General features: G+C 42.6%; 1 protein-coding gene across 7 annotated transcripts in view; it reads right to left on the bottom strand.

The window, feature by feature from the left end:
- The window catches only part of MED12L (mediator complex subunit 12L), a 151,085-nt gene that overhangs the window by 4,978 nt on the left and 132,030 nt on the right, over positions 1 to 14,077 (bottom strand). For 4 of the 7 annotated variants that reach the window (XR_012650876.1, XM_075031185.1, XM_075031186.1 and 1 more), the window contains 8 exons: positions 13,113 to 13,475; positions 11,947 to 12,103; positions 10,566 to 10,783; positions 7,775 to 7,825; positions 3,515 to 3,604; positions 2,628 to 2,848; positions 1,301 to 1,457; positions 341 to 424 (listed from right to left, as the gene is read on the bottom strand). Coding sequence is in view for 6 of the 7 variants with exons in the window: in XM_075031185.1 (XP_074887286.1) it covers positions 341 to 424; positions 1,301 to 1,457; positions 2,628 to 2,848; positions 3,515 to 3,604; positions 7,775 to 7,825; positions 10,566 to 10,783; positions 11,947 to 12,103; positions 13,113 to 13,475 (1,341 nt within the window). In the remaining variant the exon portion in view is untranslated. The remainder of the gene's footprint in view (positions 1 to 340; positions 425 to 1,300; positions 1,458 to 2,627; positions 2,849 to 3,514; positions 3,605 to 7,774; positions 7,826 to 10,565; positions 10,784 to 11,946; positions 12,104 to 13,112; positions 13,476 to 14,077) is intronic. The other 3 variants (XM_075031187.1, XM_075031190.1, XM_075031188.1) reach the window with 2 other exon arrangements.

The following is a 14,077-nucleotide window of genomic DNA, read 5'->3' as shown; positions in this document are numbered from 1 at the left end:
CAGTCGGAGCCAGCCAGGAGCCACCTGGATGCACGAGCCAGCTGTTGAGCCCCAGCTAATATGCTGCTACCACAGCTACAGCCTGCGGCCAGCTCAGGACGCAGGCAAAATGAGCCTGTCGCCTCCGGCACCGGGCACACGCTCATACGGCACTCAGAGCAGTGGAGGTACCGCACCGCAGGCACCGCGGCAGCAGCACCAGCAGGCAGACAGTGACGCGAGAAAGCTTACACAAACCCTCTCCCCAGACTGCCACGCTGCCCATCTGCGTAAGGGACAAAACCCGCTCTGTCACTACCCTCACGCCGCCCCAGAATATCTGGCAGTCGCCTCTGCTTACCAAAGGCTGCTGCGGTTGCACGGGCTGGAGACCAAGCGCCTGCTGCTGCCCTGGCTGCTGCCCCTGCTGCTGCTGCTGCTGCAACTGAAAGAAGATGAGCATTGAAACAACAGCGACATGGCACCCACACTGCCTCAGGGAACGACTACCAGCCAAGCAGTGTGGCTTTTCATGAGTGATTTCCAGCATAGGAGCTGGGCTCGCTTACAGCATTGGTTACTGAAGGCCCCGCTGGGGAGATAAACCTCACAGCTCTCCACTTTCATCATCAGCCACACCAAGGCTGGCAAGGAGCATTGTTAATAAACAAAAAAATACTCAAAAGCTGGTATATTTAGTTCACTACACCATCAAAATATTTAGATAAAATACATTATCGTTCGACAAGAACTGGCACAGAGAGCTATTGCATTAAAACGAAAACACGAAAATACTTCCAACCATCAAAGGGCCACGGGAAGGATTTTTAATGTCATTTACTTCCCCTGTGCAAAGCCCTACATATTTAGCCGATAAACTGATACTTACCTCCAAATTAAAAATATATCATCAATCAGAATACAGGAAATAGGCCAGACAGGCAGCAAGCCCTTCGATTTAATTCCAGTATACATTCATTATAAGGGCAGATAGGGGAGAGCACAACCACTGCTTTTGTCTCAGCACATTCAGCTAGGCTGTTCTCAAATCTACCTTCTCCAGAGGCATTCTACAATCTTGAAAAATGAAAGTACTGAATTTTACATGTATGTCCAAAGCTCTCTTTTCAAAGTCCCAAATGTAAACAATTAATTATTGTACTCAAGTAAAAGCCGTTCGGATTTATAGCACCAGGCTCTGCTGCTTAGACTTGAAGACACATGCAAGCGAGCGCGTAACGTTATCACCCGATACGGTGATGTTTACGCTCCCTTCCTGCACTGAAACATCCCTGGCCTCTAGTGCAGCCGAGTCCCTCACCTGGAAGAGTCTCTGCTGCCGCATCTGCTGCTGTCTCGGTCTCATTGGCTCCGGAGGCAGCTGTACTGAGTTCAGGGTCGGATGAGGACCTGTGGTCGATGCACTGTCCAGTCCTCCTCCAACCAGTGAATTTGGCTGCAAAGGCTGATGGCTCAAACTGATTGGGGAAAAAAAATAACGGATTGTACTTCATTTATAGCCAGAGCACAAGTTAGTCTAGGAGTACTCAACTATAAGCTGCAACATTAGACTTGCATAGATTTAAAAGATGTTCACGTTTTACAGGAAGAATATATTTCCAAATATGAATGCTTTGAAAAATATTCCATAATAGAAGCTGTACCTTACTATTGCCCAGTAACTGATGCAGGTAATAATGTGTTCCTCTAAACAAGAGCGGATCCAAGCATTCAACTCTTGCTTTATTAGGAAGAGTGATGAGGTGCTACATTTCAAGCAATAATTCCACATAAGCACTAAAATGTTCTCTAGACCAAAACATCTCATAGTTACATTACCATGAATTTAAACCTGATTAAAAAGACTTTTTACTTTCTAAAATACTGAGAAAACACACCAAGCAAGAAATACTTTCTTAGGATGTTATGGGAGAAATGAATGTTGACAAAGCAGAAAGTGGCAAAACTTCTGATTCAGCTAAGAGCAGAGCTGGACTGTTAGTTAGATTATGCTAGACTGTTAGGAAAAAAATCTGATTTAAGACTGTCATTGGAAACTCCAGTTTTCCACTCTGCTTACTCTGTAACACTCCCTTTTTTGGATTTCTTTCCTGCTTCATTTGCCTTCTGTTTCATGACATTTCTTTACCAATGAAATTTTCCTGTTTCTCATAGGCTCAGCTGTACTTCCAAACTGAAGTTAATTTAGTCTATTCAGGCTTAAGCAAAATTCATTTGTCTATTGAGAGTTAAACTACCAAGTTGGTCTTGTGTTCTCTTGACTACAGACTCTTTGGTAAACCTGGAATATTTATTGTTTAATACCACACACATGTTTACATAATATGGTACCACGTCTGCGTGTGTAGTGAAATAGGATCCAAGTGCCGTCTTTAAATGAATTTTTATGTTCTACAAACACAGAGGACAACTGGGCTACAACATGTGCCAAGACCAACTTAAAATAAAAATTAAACAAGGGAAAAAACAGGGAAATTGGAGAGAAAGACACATTTATTGTTAATTAGACCCATCGCTAACCTCATTTTGATTAATACGCTTTATTTTAAATAAAGCTTTAGACCTCTAAACAAAGTTGCCATTAAAATCCTGCCATGTTACCAGCTATAAGAACCACAGAGGCTCACCGCTGAGTGCCTGTCAAAGGCTGGATGTAGGCAGCAGCCTGCTGTTGAATATATCCGCTGGGCTGCTGTTGGATCTGCCGCAGCCTCTCCATCAGCGTGGGGCTGGAATGAGCTGCTGTGTATGCTCGGGGGGTGTAGCTGGGGGAAAGCACTACGCCACCGGGCTGCTGCTGCTGCAAAGGCATCTGAGTGCTGTACATCGTGTATCCATGAGGCATGCTCTGCGGGGAAAACAGACAGAAGAGCAACTTCACTGGGCCCGGGTTTAACTTAGCTTAACTCTAAGAGGAAGAGATGGCCTTTATCAAAGAGCCAAAGCCTGGATATAACCGGAGGCAAGTCCGTGAGACGCAGTGCTGTACCCACGCGCCGGTCTGCGAGTCCCCCACGCTGGCTGTACCCCACTTCTGTTTGGGGGTTCAAGCAGCTGCAACGTGGTCACACACAGCAGGATGGAACTTGCACCGTGCCGCCCTTCCCCGAGAGGCACAGAGCAAGAGTGGGACTCGGCTCCACCGCTCCGCCTCTCCCTCTTTTTTGTTCCCCCCTCCTCCCCCTCACAAAATCCCAAGGACCAGAATGACCATGACATAATAACGAGTTACTGGTATCACTATTTCACCAAAAATTGGCCAAATTTCAGGCTTAACACTGAAGTATGCTTGCCTTTACCAGCAACAGCATTAGGAAAAAATGGAAGTGTCCCTGTTAAAAACATTTATGAGCTACAGCATGTGGAGACTGCAAGCATCCTCGAAGGAGGCCTTGCCATCACACTAGGGAACATACACAAGGCAAGTCCCAAGCACAGAAAAGCAGGCTGGGAGGTAAAGGAGTTCTCCTTAAAAGCAATTTTATGCAGACGCTCCACGGGAGTAGCACAGTACCTGTGCTTGCTGTAACCCTGCGTACTGCGGAAGCTGAGACGGAGGTCGGACTTGCGGAGTGAAAATAGCAGCTTGGTCCATTGGCTGACCCTGAAAGACACATCACCCATCAGATATGGCCTCCACACCCTGAACAAGTCCAGTTCTGGACACAAACTCCACGAAGCAGTGTCCTACAGAGTCATGGAGAGACTTGACCATTTCCTTCAAGACAGCACCACTGCTCAGTGCCAAACTGCTGAACTGTATTTACTCATAAGGAGATGGAAGAATCGACTTTTGTTTGATTTCTGACACTACTGTAACACTGCAGCAGTGAAGAAACAGCCATCTACTGAACAGAGGTCTTGCAGACACCCTTTAAAATGGGGCTTTGCAAAGGATTAGAAAAAAAATATTCTAGCTTTCTTGAAGACAGTACATTAAATTATACAGGGAGCTTAGAGTGAATGACAATCTCCAGTATAACTACACAGTTGATATCTTTCTCAGGCTACCTGATTACTAGCTTTCCCCCAGATGAAGCAGGCAAAATGCTGATTTGCAAATTTTATGATAACATACAAAATAGCAGTATGATAAATGGGTAACACAAGCATCTCCAGCTCCCAACCAGTACTCCGTATTTGTGATCAGCAGACAGCCTAGTTTGTTCATTTCCAATTGCCTCAATATTTATGCCCAATTAATGGCAAATCATTTAAAGATTTCAACTATAACTGCATTAGTATGCTTTGAAGCACCAGAAAAGAGGGGGGAAAAAAAAGTTACACTTTATTTCGGGACAAGATTGTAAAAAACTGGCGAATGAGAATTTGCCAAGGATACAATCAAGTCTGTGTATTTTCTGTGCAATTGTAATGCTGCACAGATGCACTTGATCATTTTGAAAACCATTCCACTCAAAAAAGCTCAGTGGCAGACATGAGCTGGAAGCAGGGATGCTCCTTCCCTGTAGCTGCCCAGTTTCCCATAAAACCAAACAAAAAAATCCAAGTCCTCCAACAAAGACTTTGTTATTTTAATAACGATATCCTTACAGAGATGTATTAGAATTTAAGGCTAAAAGTGACTCTGATAACACGCTGCAAGCAGCAACATTACAGTCAGGGCTACCTGGTGGAAAAGAAAATCTCACATGGGATAAAATACTGAAGCACCATTGGGACTCTCCTTTATCTGCTCCCATTCCTTTAGTGGTAACTGCACCAAACGTTAACAAGTCTGTAAGCACAACCAGCAGTCCTGCAGTTCAGCTATTATTTTGGATTGGGTTTAAAAATACGTGCATCCTCACTGACAGACCTGGGAAACAAGCAGAGCTACCTATTATGAACAGGAATCACTCAGAGAAGCAGGATGGTAGAGAGAAAGCGTTCCAGCTTCAACCGATCCAGCCCCAAGAGACATGAACCGCTGTGACCGGGGCTGGATTAACTGCCCTGCGCTTTGGGTAGACAGCAGACAGACCAGGTCAAGGACAAGAATAAAACCAGGGGCAAAGCTACCACAGGGTGCCACAGGGTTGTCACACACTCATTTTTCATACCTTCCTTTCTTTTAAAAACAAAAAGAAAAGACTGACCTAGCTAGGGTCTGTGCCAGCCTCTGGGATCACCGCTAAAGGAGTCACTAAGGCACAGACAAGACAGCAAGGCATTCTGATATGATAAGCTATACTAAGGAGGCAGAAGCTGTGCTAAGGATTTGTTTTAAAAACAAGTCAGTATCTCATGGAAAATTCTGAAAAACAAATTAGGGAGTACAGGAGGTGTGAACAGAGTAACATCTATCAGTCCTGACAAAAGGTCAGGGTAAATTAAATTTATCTGGCAAAGCATCTGCAAAATCAGATGTGGAGCTCTCAAAACAGCCACCTGATAGGTGAGAAACTGAAATGCTCAACAGAATATACATCTTGCAGACGGGATGCACACACACCAGATGTCAGCCAAGTACAGGGGAAAGGTACTCAAGTGCTTAAGATTTTTCTCTTTTTAAACAGAGGCAAAAGAAGAAAATAAAAAAAAGAATAATAATTTCTCCGAGCAAATTGCTTCTGAAACTTTTTCATAAGGTTCCAATGACAAGACAGTAACTTGAATCCACCCGAAGGTGAAATCTGATAAAACCATAACTGATTTCTAGAAAAACTGGTGCCTTAAGCTATTCCCCGCAGTAATACAAACCACCTTGTGGGTTCTGTGGAAGCTGGTCTGTAGAGCGGTGCTCCGTGTGCTATCCTTTTGTTTCTCCCAGTGACAGCTAACCTGGTGGGCCCAGGAACAAAATTTGTCCGCTCATGCCCATGCAGTGTAAACAGTGTCCCTCCAAAGTTAATGGAAGTTGTGTCAATGGAAATTGGATTAGGCCCTGATTCTGTAAGAAAATACTAAATAAGCAGCTGCATGATCCCAGCAATCCACAGTGGGCAGAGAGCCACGAGCGAGTTTTGTCCACCGACCTCTCCCCTGCCGTTTAAAGCGCACACAAAGCAGCGGAGCTGGCAGGGTGCGAGACCCCAGAGCAGCACACCCGTACTGAAGGCACCACTGCCCAGGCCAGGCAAGCACCACACATAAAACCAAATGTGAAACATAAGCAAGAAGCTGTTAGGCAGGGACACATCAGTCTGTTCCATGGCAGCACATGGCCACCGAGCAAGCTCCCGTGTTGTGAGAGTGCGCTCTGCATTCCTGAGCAGCAGCAGCAGCAGATGTTGCTAAATTCAAAGGGACTTCTTCCTCCAGGCATAATTTAGTAAAGAGTTAACCAAACATGCGAGCCAACTGCTGCAAGCCAGAACTGTGCATGCATGTCAAACAAAAGCAAAACAAAAAAAAGGAGAAAAACCCCAAACGCTTTTATTCAATGCTGATGTTTGTTACAGTAATAAACACTGCTACTCTTTGTTCTACTTACACGTTAAATTGAAGCAAAACTGACTGCTTTTTCCTGTTAAGGTATGTGACCACAGTGTATTTGGAAGGAATCTTCTTTCCTAGGTGGGAGTCACTGGGACTGGCAAAGGCAATTGTAGCAGCCATGGCACCGTAGGCTGATTTGACCAAAATCGGACCAAATCTGACTTCAAAAGCAGGTAGTGAAACACTAACACTTATGTAGGTAAGAAGATGATGATAGATTTGAGAGACCTCACTGTATATTTGCTGCACATCTAGGTGTCACTAATTAACTGCAAATATGGTGATCTATACTCTGTTCTGACATGCTACCAGTAGTAACAGGAATGACTGCACATATATAAAATATGGACAACAGGGTTAAGCAGCAAAGCCTTTTTAAAAACACATTGTGCTTTGTGTTTCCAGTTAGTGTTTTTAACAACATGGCAGTTTCCCTAAGACGGGAAGAAAGTCCTGCAAGCTAACTCTGAAACAGCTTTTCTAATTGATAATATCTGGAAAGCTTTCCAACACAGATATCAGGGATGAAACTTCATGCCATCATTGTTTTTCTCCAGAAACAACTGAATTCTATGAAACTTAATAATTTAACAGGTAAGTGTTAGCCATTACTTGTTTTGAAAGTAACAAAATATGGTTATTCTAATAACTGCACATCCTGCCATAGCTCAAGAACAGACCATCAGACAGTATACTGTCGTGCTCACGTAGGACAAGAAGCATTTTGGAAACTACAGCTCACGTGGAGCAGGGGAGCTGACCCTCACTGCCTGAGCTGAGCAGCACGACTGCATCCCACCGCAGCGGGAACAGGCCCACTCCAAGTGCTGCCGCAGAAGCGCTGGTGGCACGCACTGGCCAAAAAGGATGTGTGGTCCATCCCTTACCACTCATCTGACACAGCAGTCACCGCTAGCCCACCACGCATCGTGGCAGAAGCTGCCACGCTGGATGGCAGCAGAGAGGAGCAGGGCCAGCTGCCAGCGGGGAGACAAGGGCAGAATGGGAACACACCAGCCATGCTTAGATGCACAGGGCATCGGACGTACCTTGCAGCTACTCTAACCTTTCAGAGCAAGAAACACAACAGAAGAGGGAAAAAATTAATCAATGATGCAGTTATTGGAAATATTTGTAAGAAAAAATACTCTATGTGTACAAGTGTATTCACAGCCTTCCCACATGCAACCACTGTGCTACCTAGGTGAGAGGAGTGCCAAAGCATATCATTCTCATCAAAAGCAAAATGTGCAGCCTGTGTGTTGAAAGAAATGCATTTTTGTGCGAAAGAAATAATAAAGAGAAGAAAAGTTCATGGTGTCAGAGTGGTTACCATTATGTTGTCAAAGCCATCCTGAAGGGATACGGCAGTGCTACAGACATCCTAAAGGAAAAGGACAGGCAAGAAAATAGCAAACAATACAAACAATATACACAATTAGGCTCGAATTGTTAGTGGAGCAGTACAGCACCTTTACAGAGCTCACCTGTATGTACTCAAAGAATGCTGGCATTTAGGGATGCTAACAAGGTCCTTTTAGGTGGTTTTTATGCTAATGAACCTCCATACTTTTATAAAATTTATGAACAGAAACTCTAAACATGGAAAGGACTCCTTGCCATCCACAGGAGCCTATTAATTCTATACATAATACTCACATTTTTTTTAACAAGTCATAGTTCTTAAAGACCTTACACCATAGCTATTAATTTTCAAGAGCACAGCATGTATGGCACAGCACTGAAGAGCAGAGTCCTTCTAGACTGATTTTACAGAACTGCCCACACCAGTGCCAGTGGTTTCAAGCTGAGCAGGTAATTTCATTCTGCAGCTGCAGAAACATGAAAATCAAAGAAGAAACCTTCCCTATTTAAGCTCTACCTAACAACAAACACCACATAGTAGCAATGCTTACACATCATCTTATTCTTAAATTTTCAAATACTACCCTCAGGCTTGTACACTGCCATAGCATTTCCTACTTTAAATCCAGGACCGCAGGAAGAACTACCACAAGCTCCACAGGGACATGTTTCTGACGGGAGCACCACGCAGGCAGGGAGGTGTCCCAGTGGGGCAGCCCGTGGTGCCAGGGAGCACGCAAAGCCCCAGTGCCACTGGGACCTCGGAGCGGTTTCTCTGGTGTCCGCGCTGCCAGCACACACTTGGACAACAAGTAGGCAAACAGGACGGCCTGGTGAATTGTTCATTCATTTCATTACAGTCAAAGCTTTCAAGTATCAGGATGAATCTTGCCCCATATCCAATAAGGCAAAATACTAGAACCAGACAGAAAACAGCGTGTCCGTCTGTGGTACTCCCCAGCACACCACAAAGGGCCTGGCTGTGCATGCCCCTGTGGGGAAGTAACTAGGAAACGAAGGCTGTGTTTGGATGGCTCTGGTTTGACTTGGTTTACATCAGTTTATCTTATACCAACTTATTGCTGAAATAAAAACACGGCTGATACAGAACCGCTGACTGACGAACATCCAGCACATGTGGTAGGTTCGCTGAAATAACTCATCTGAACCTACCCTGTCGAATTTTAGTGCAACTTTTACATTGTAAATGTTCGATCCAAATTTTATGAAAAAGCTCATCACAGACACTTTATTAATCTTATTTAGGCATGGATTCTTGCCTTCACGGTAAGTTTATTCTCCTTACTGACTACCTGTCTATGCAGCACTTTGGAGAAGTTAACCATTGTTCTTAACGCCTCAGATACTGTCCCTGTTTGAAACCAAAAGGGAAACGTAACATCTTTTGTCCTCTAAATGTGACAGTGTTAAACAACAGCATTTCTTAAATGTGAGAATAGTGTTATTTTAGATGTTCAATTACTGCTTTTTGATCCACCTATCCATAAGCAGTGATCATCTTCTGTTTACTCAAGGCTCTTATTTAAGCCTGTATTCTATCATAGTAATGGAAAGCCAGTTGGACCTAACACTAAAATAGTGAGATATTGCCTAATGTAAGAAATACTACAAGGTCAACTGTAGAGCCCAGTACCTAACATTTAGGGTATCTAATCCTTAGTACCTCATAGTGCCTACAAGATACCAGCAAGGGATCAAATATCCACTGTACCACTGAAATGATAAAACACACATCCAGAGCTTCTGGGGGCTGCCTTTTTTTTCTTTTTTTTAAGGTAGAAGACAGCACACATACAGGCAAACCCTAGTTTCACAATTATGAACAGCCCCATATAAAACTATTGTAGCCCATCAGCAATTTAAGCACTACAGAGGGCTACATCATAGCAGAGAGACTGAAAGAGGCACAATGAGGGAGCTCTAACAAAACAGAGACAGCGTGGGAGAAATTACGAGGATACTTGCTGAAAATTTTGACTATTTTGAGCAAAGAGGGCACATCACAGAGTTTGAAGGCAAGATAGCCTAAGGGCAATGTAACACATACTGCAGTGAGGGTAAGAATGGGTACAGAAGGACTTTAAAATAAAGGCGAGAAGTTATTGGTGTTACCACCAACTACTGTACACATATTGCTGGGTATCTGGGATCCAAAAAACCAATTTTCTGTTCTTACGCCATCAATTCAAAAGCAGCCTGTCTGTAGCCATATTCTGAAACTAGCTCAGGCTCTGAAGGGTGTTGCACAATAGCCATGTGTGGTTTGGCACACAGCAGCTATACTCTGCAAAAATGTTAGGAGAAGAAATACCAGCTATTTCTAGAGAACATGGACGTCTGTGTGCACACGTGTATGGAAATGGCTCCTGCTGGACTTCCTGGATTTTGAATTGTGAAGAGCATTGCTGTGCCCGTGCTCCTGACTTGTAGCTTGGTGGTACATAGCACCATGCAATTCTACTATGAAAGCCTCTGTGACACAACAGGGAACAAGAATATCATCAAGTAGCAGAAGCAAAACCTGATTTTAGGAAACACAGGAAAAAACAGAAGGGACTAAGACACCAAAGAGCAAATGAAGTTTAAAAGCAGATGGCCCTGATTAATCAATATTTGGGCAATTACTCCAATAGTAAATATCAGCTGGCTCTCCACTCCGTAAGCCTACACAGGACAAGCAGCCCCAACAGAAGGCAAAAGCACGGTGTTGTTCTTCAGATGTAGGGGTTTGGACAAACCTGTTGGAAAGATCGTGACTGTGCTTGCTGCCTGAGGAGCCGCTGCTGCTGCTGCTCTTGCTGCAGGAGTTTCATCTGAAGCAACTGCTGTTGAGGCGTGATTGCATGGATAGAGGGGGGCTGCATCATGGTGCCAGAGCGCCGCTGCAGCATGTTCGACAGGGCTTGCTTCGTATTAGTTGGGACAAAGGAGCCTGTCGGATCCAGCCTGGAACCACCTAAAAACCACCCAAAACACAAATGTGTTCTCTGCCTTCTGCAAGAGCGTTGTTGGTACAGATCAGTGCTAATTCATCAGCTCCTATTTGGTTAGCTCTACAATAATGATGATAAACTTACCTCTGTAAAGGCAGACAGTGAACTGGATTAAACCAGATTACTGGCCTGAAAAATTAAATGGGCAAAATAACTTTGAAGACTACCACTTGTAAATGAGAATGAAAAGTAAAAAGGCTGTGGGCTGTTGCTGTTCTATGCCACATAAAACATTTGACTACTACTGATGAACAAAAGTTGCTTTTCAGATCAAAAGCATGATATGGAGAGATTATTATGTCAAGCCAATTTTATAATGAGATGGCAATAATTTATGCACTCTATGCTATTTGATAAAAATCATGTACCTATATGTCAGACTTAAGAAGGTGATCTTATAAATTAGTTTTTAAAATCAGTATTTCCTTAAGCTTTTTAGCCACTGTCTGGTATATTCTGAAGATTTTTACATACTTAAAATACAGATCTAGTTAGTTTTGGAGGTTCAGAAAAAATATTTAACACTTATAACTGGAACCAAACTTTTCAACTTCTCCTGCATAATATCTGAGAAGGATGTAGTAGTATTTCTCAAAACATCATAAACTGCTGCCCCCTAGAGCAAGTAAAATACTTATGTTAAACTGTATACACATTAACTGGAAGAAACAAAACAATCCTACAGAAAATTAAGCACATATCACAAATGCTGAAAAAATGTGAGCCCATGGATTTATTTATTCCACCTAGCAGATGTCAAATTAGCCATCATGGTTCTTCGTTTGAATCAAAGAAGAAATAACCCAAAGGTAATTTGTTCCTTTCAATCATCCCTCTCTTACTTCACTCCTCATTGAACTTCTAACAGCTTTCTTACACTATCACCACAGTAGGTCATTTTTGCTTATCTACCAAAAAAGTTTAATAGCTTAATAGAGACAGACCTACAAGCCATAATAGAAAGCCCTTAAAAAAAAAAAGTTAACTAAGGAATAAAATAAATGGCATCAGCAGACACAGCCTGCTTTGGAGAAAATTAGATACAAAACATGGTTATAAGAAGTCAACTTTTGTCACACATCAAACAATAAAGCCCCATTTCCGTGAATTCAAATCTTACATATACCTGGTGGGAGGGGCTGGTTCTGCACAAAGAAGCCAGGCTGCTGCGGCTGTCCCATGATGTTGTAACCCCACAAGGCAGACTGAGGATGGTGCATCATTTGAGAGGAAATTGGTGAGTAAGTGGGAGGCACTCTATATAAATTGTTCTGTGGATATTCCTTAAAATATACAGTAAAAGTGAGTGTTACTGACATTCGTACCTTACTAACTCATAAATAATGCCAATTTTCCTACTAAATTATTAAAGGACAGAGACAGTTCCCATTGTCGTTTGCAATGATGTAAAAAACAGATTAAGTCTCGGGCCGCCCACAGGTAATTAACACTAACAACTTCATAGAAACACCATCCAGTTTTACCTTACTAGCAAGTATTTTCTGCGGGCTATAATTAGGTATAGCACAAGGACAGCTTGCTTTATCAGTATATAAATAACAGGAAGAACTTAACTAAAACATTAAAAAGGCCAGAAAATTATCTTAAAATTACAGCTACTTAAAACGCAACACACATTGACAAACCAGCTGGATGCTGACAGAATACTATCACATCTACAACATGTGTGACTACACTGGCAGCAGTGCGAAGAGGACATAATTGCACAGAATGCTGCTACTGGAAATGTACATTATTATTCAGGTGGTGCCAGGCATGTTTTTCAAACCCTTGCTCTAAGTGATTCTTAACTTAGGAACCCACACCGCAAAAACCAATAAAAAACAAAAGGGAAAGCATCTCAGAAAGCAAAAACTGCACAGTAAAACAGTTAATCCATGTGAAAGAGCCTCTTTCAAATTGGTTTCATTTGAATGGGACCTGGGTTTAAACTAACATGTTTACTCTCAACATAATTTGAACAGGAGGAATTTTAGAAATTGATACAAACAATAACAGCTGTACTTTACACGAAAGAAAAGAAAGTATATATAGAACCCGAATAATATTTAGTAATCCACTCTAGAATATTTTATATAGCACGTAAGGTCCTAAGCACAGTACGTTCCTCTACACTGAGCTCTGTTTGATAGAAATCCACCATCCTTCTGACCACCTCCATTCACTTCCTTTATTAGGACCCGCTCCTCCAGGTGCAGAACAATTTCTGAAGGTAACATCAGATACTTCAGCGAGATATTTCAAATTTTGTATGGAGCACCAACTACTTACATCAGCCCTTGAGCTTGACTTTGACTTTCGCTTCCTGCCCTTTGTCTTCTTATCATCATCCGTGGCATGTTTCCCCTGATCTGAGAGCTCTCCTGACTTTCTTTCTGGTTCCTGAGACACAGGTGTGGTGGGCTCTTCCTCCTCCTCCTCTGGAGGAAGGGGCAAGGGCTCGAGGTAGTAACTCCGTGGCTTGGGTTTGGTGTGCATGTGGTACAGGAGGAGATGCTGCTGCTCCTCATATTTTATCACTTTCCTGTCGACACGAACTGTACCAAACCATGCCCAGGAGAGAGGAGCAGGATTTTTGTGACCTTCAAATAAATCCCAAGGGGACACCTTTTGTTTTGTTGAAACCTGAAGACCCTGTTTCAGAATAAGTGAAGTTAGTATTTTAAGAAAGTTAGACACTAGAGTAGATGACTTGCTTTTGTACATCATTATTTGAGTCAGAAAAATCCAGTAAGGATTTTTTCCCCTCCATAAAATGTACAAAATGCATACTGGTGGGATTTTAACCTCTATCCAAGGCTGCCACTAGATAAAAGCAATTATATTTTATAGTATCATTTGCTTATAGCTATGCTAAAAATCTCAAGTTCCATCTATTGTATTTTGGAGGAAAAGTCAAATATCTGTCAAAAATGGCTAATCTGAGAATACCCTTGCTAAAAGTTTACATATTCAAATAAGGGAAGAAAGCCTAAGCACTATATCACAAAAAAATGTCTACCCAGTTTACAGAATAAAAAGCTCTATCCTAAACTCTAGCCTTCTCTTTTAAATGAATTCACTTTAAAAAATTATGCATCCCTTTGTATTCCCGCAAAATCCAAAACAACTAATACACTTCCCCCCTCTCCCTTTTTTCCTGTGTTTTGTAAGCAGGATCACCCTCCATCTTCCTCCCAGCAAGTAACAGGTCAAAAGGTTCCCAGGTCAAATGAGCTCTCAAATGCAGGATTCTG

Source organism: Buteo buteo, chromosome 7 (genome assembly GCF_964188355.1).
Source record: "Buteo buteo chromosome 7, bButBut1.hap1.1, whole genome shotgun sequence".
Classification (NCBI taxonomy): domain Eukaryota; kingdom Metazoa; phylum Chordata; class Aves; order Accipitriformes; family Accipitridae; genus Buteo; species Buteo buteo.
Note: the sequence above shows the minus strand (reverse complement) of the source record. Positions and strands in the feature narration are given on the sequence as shown.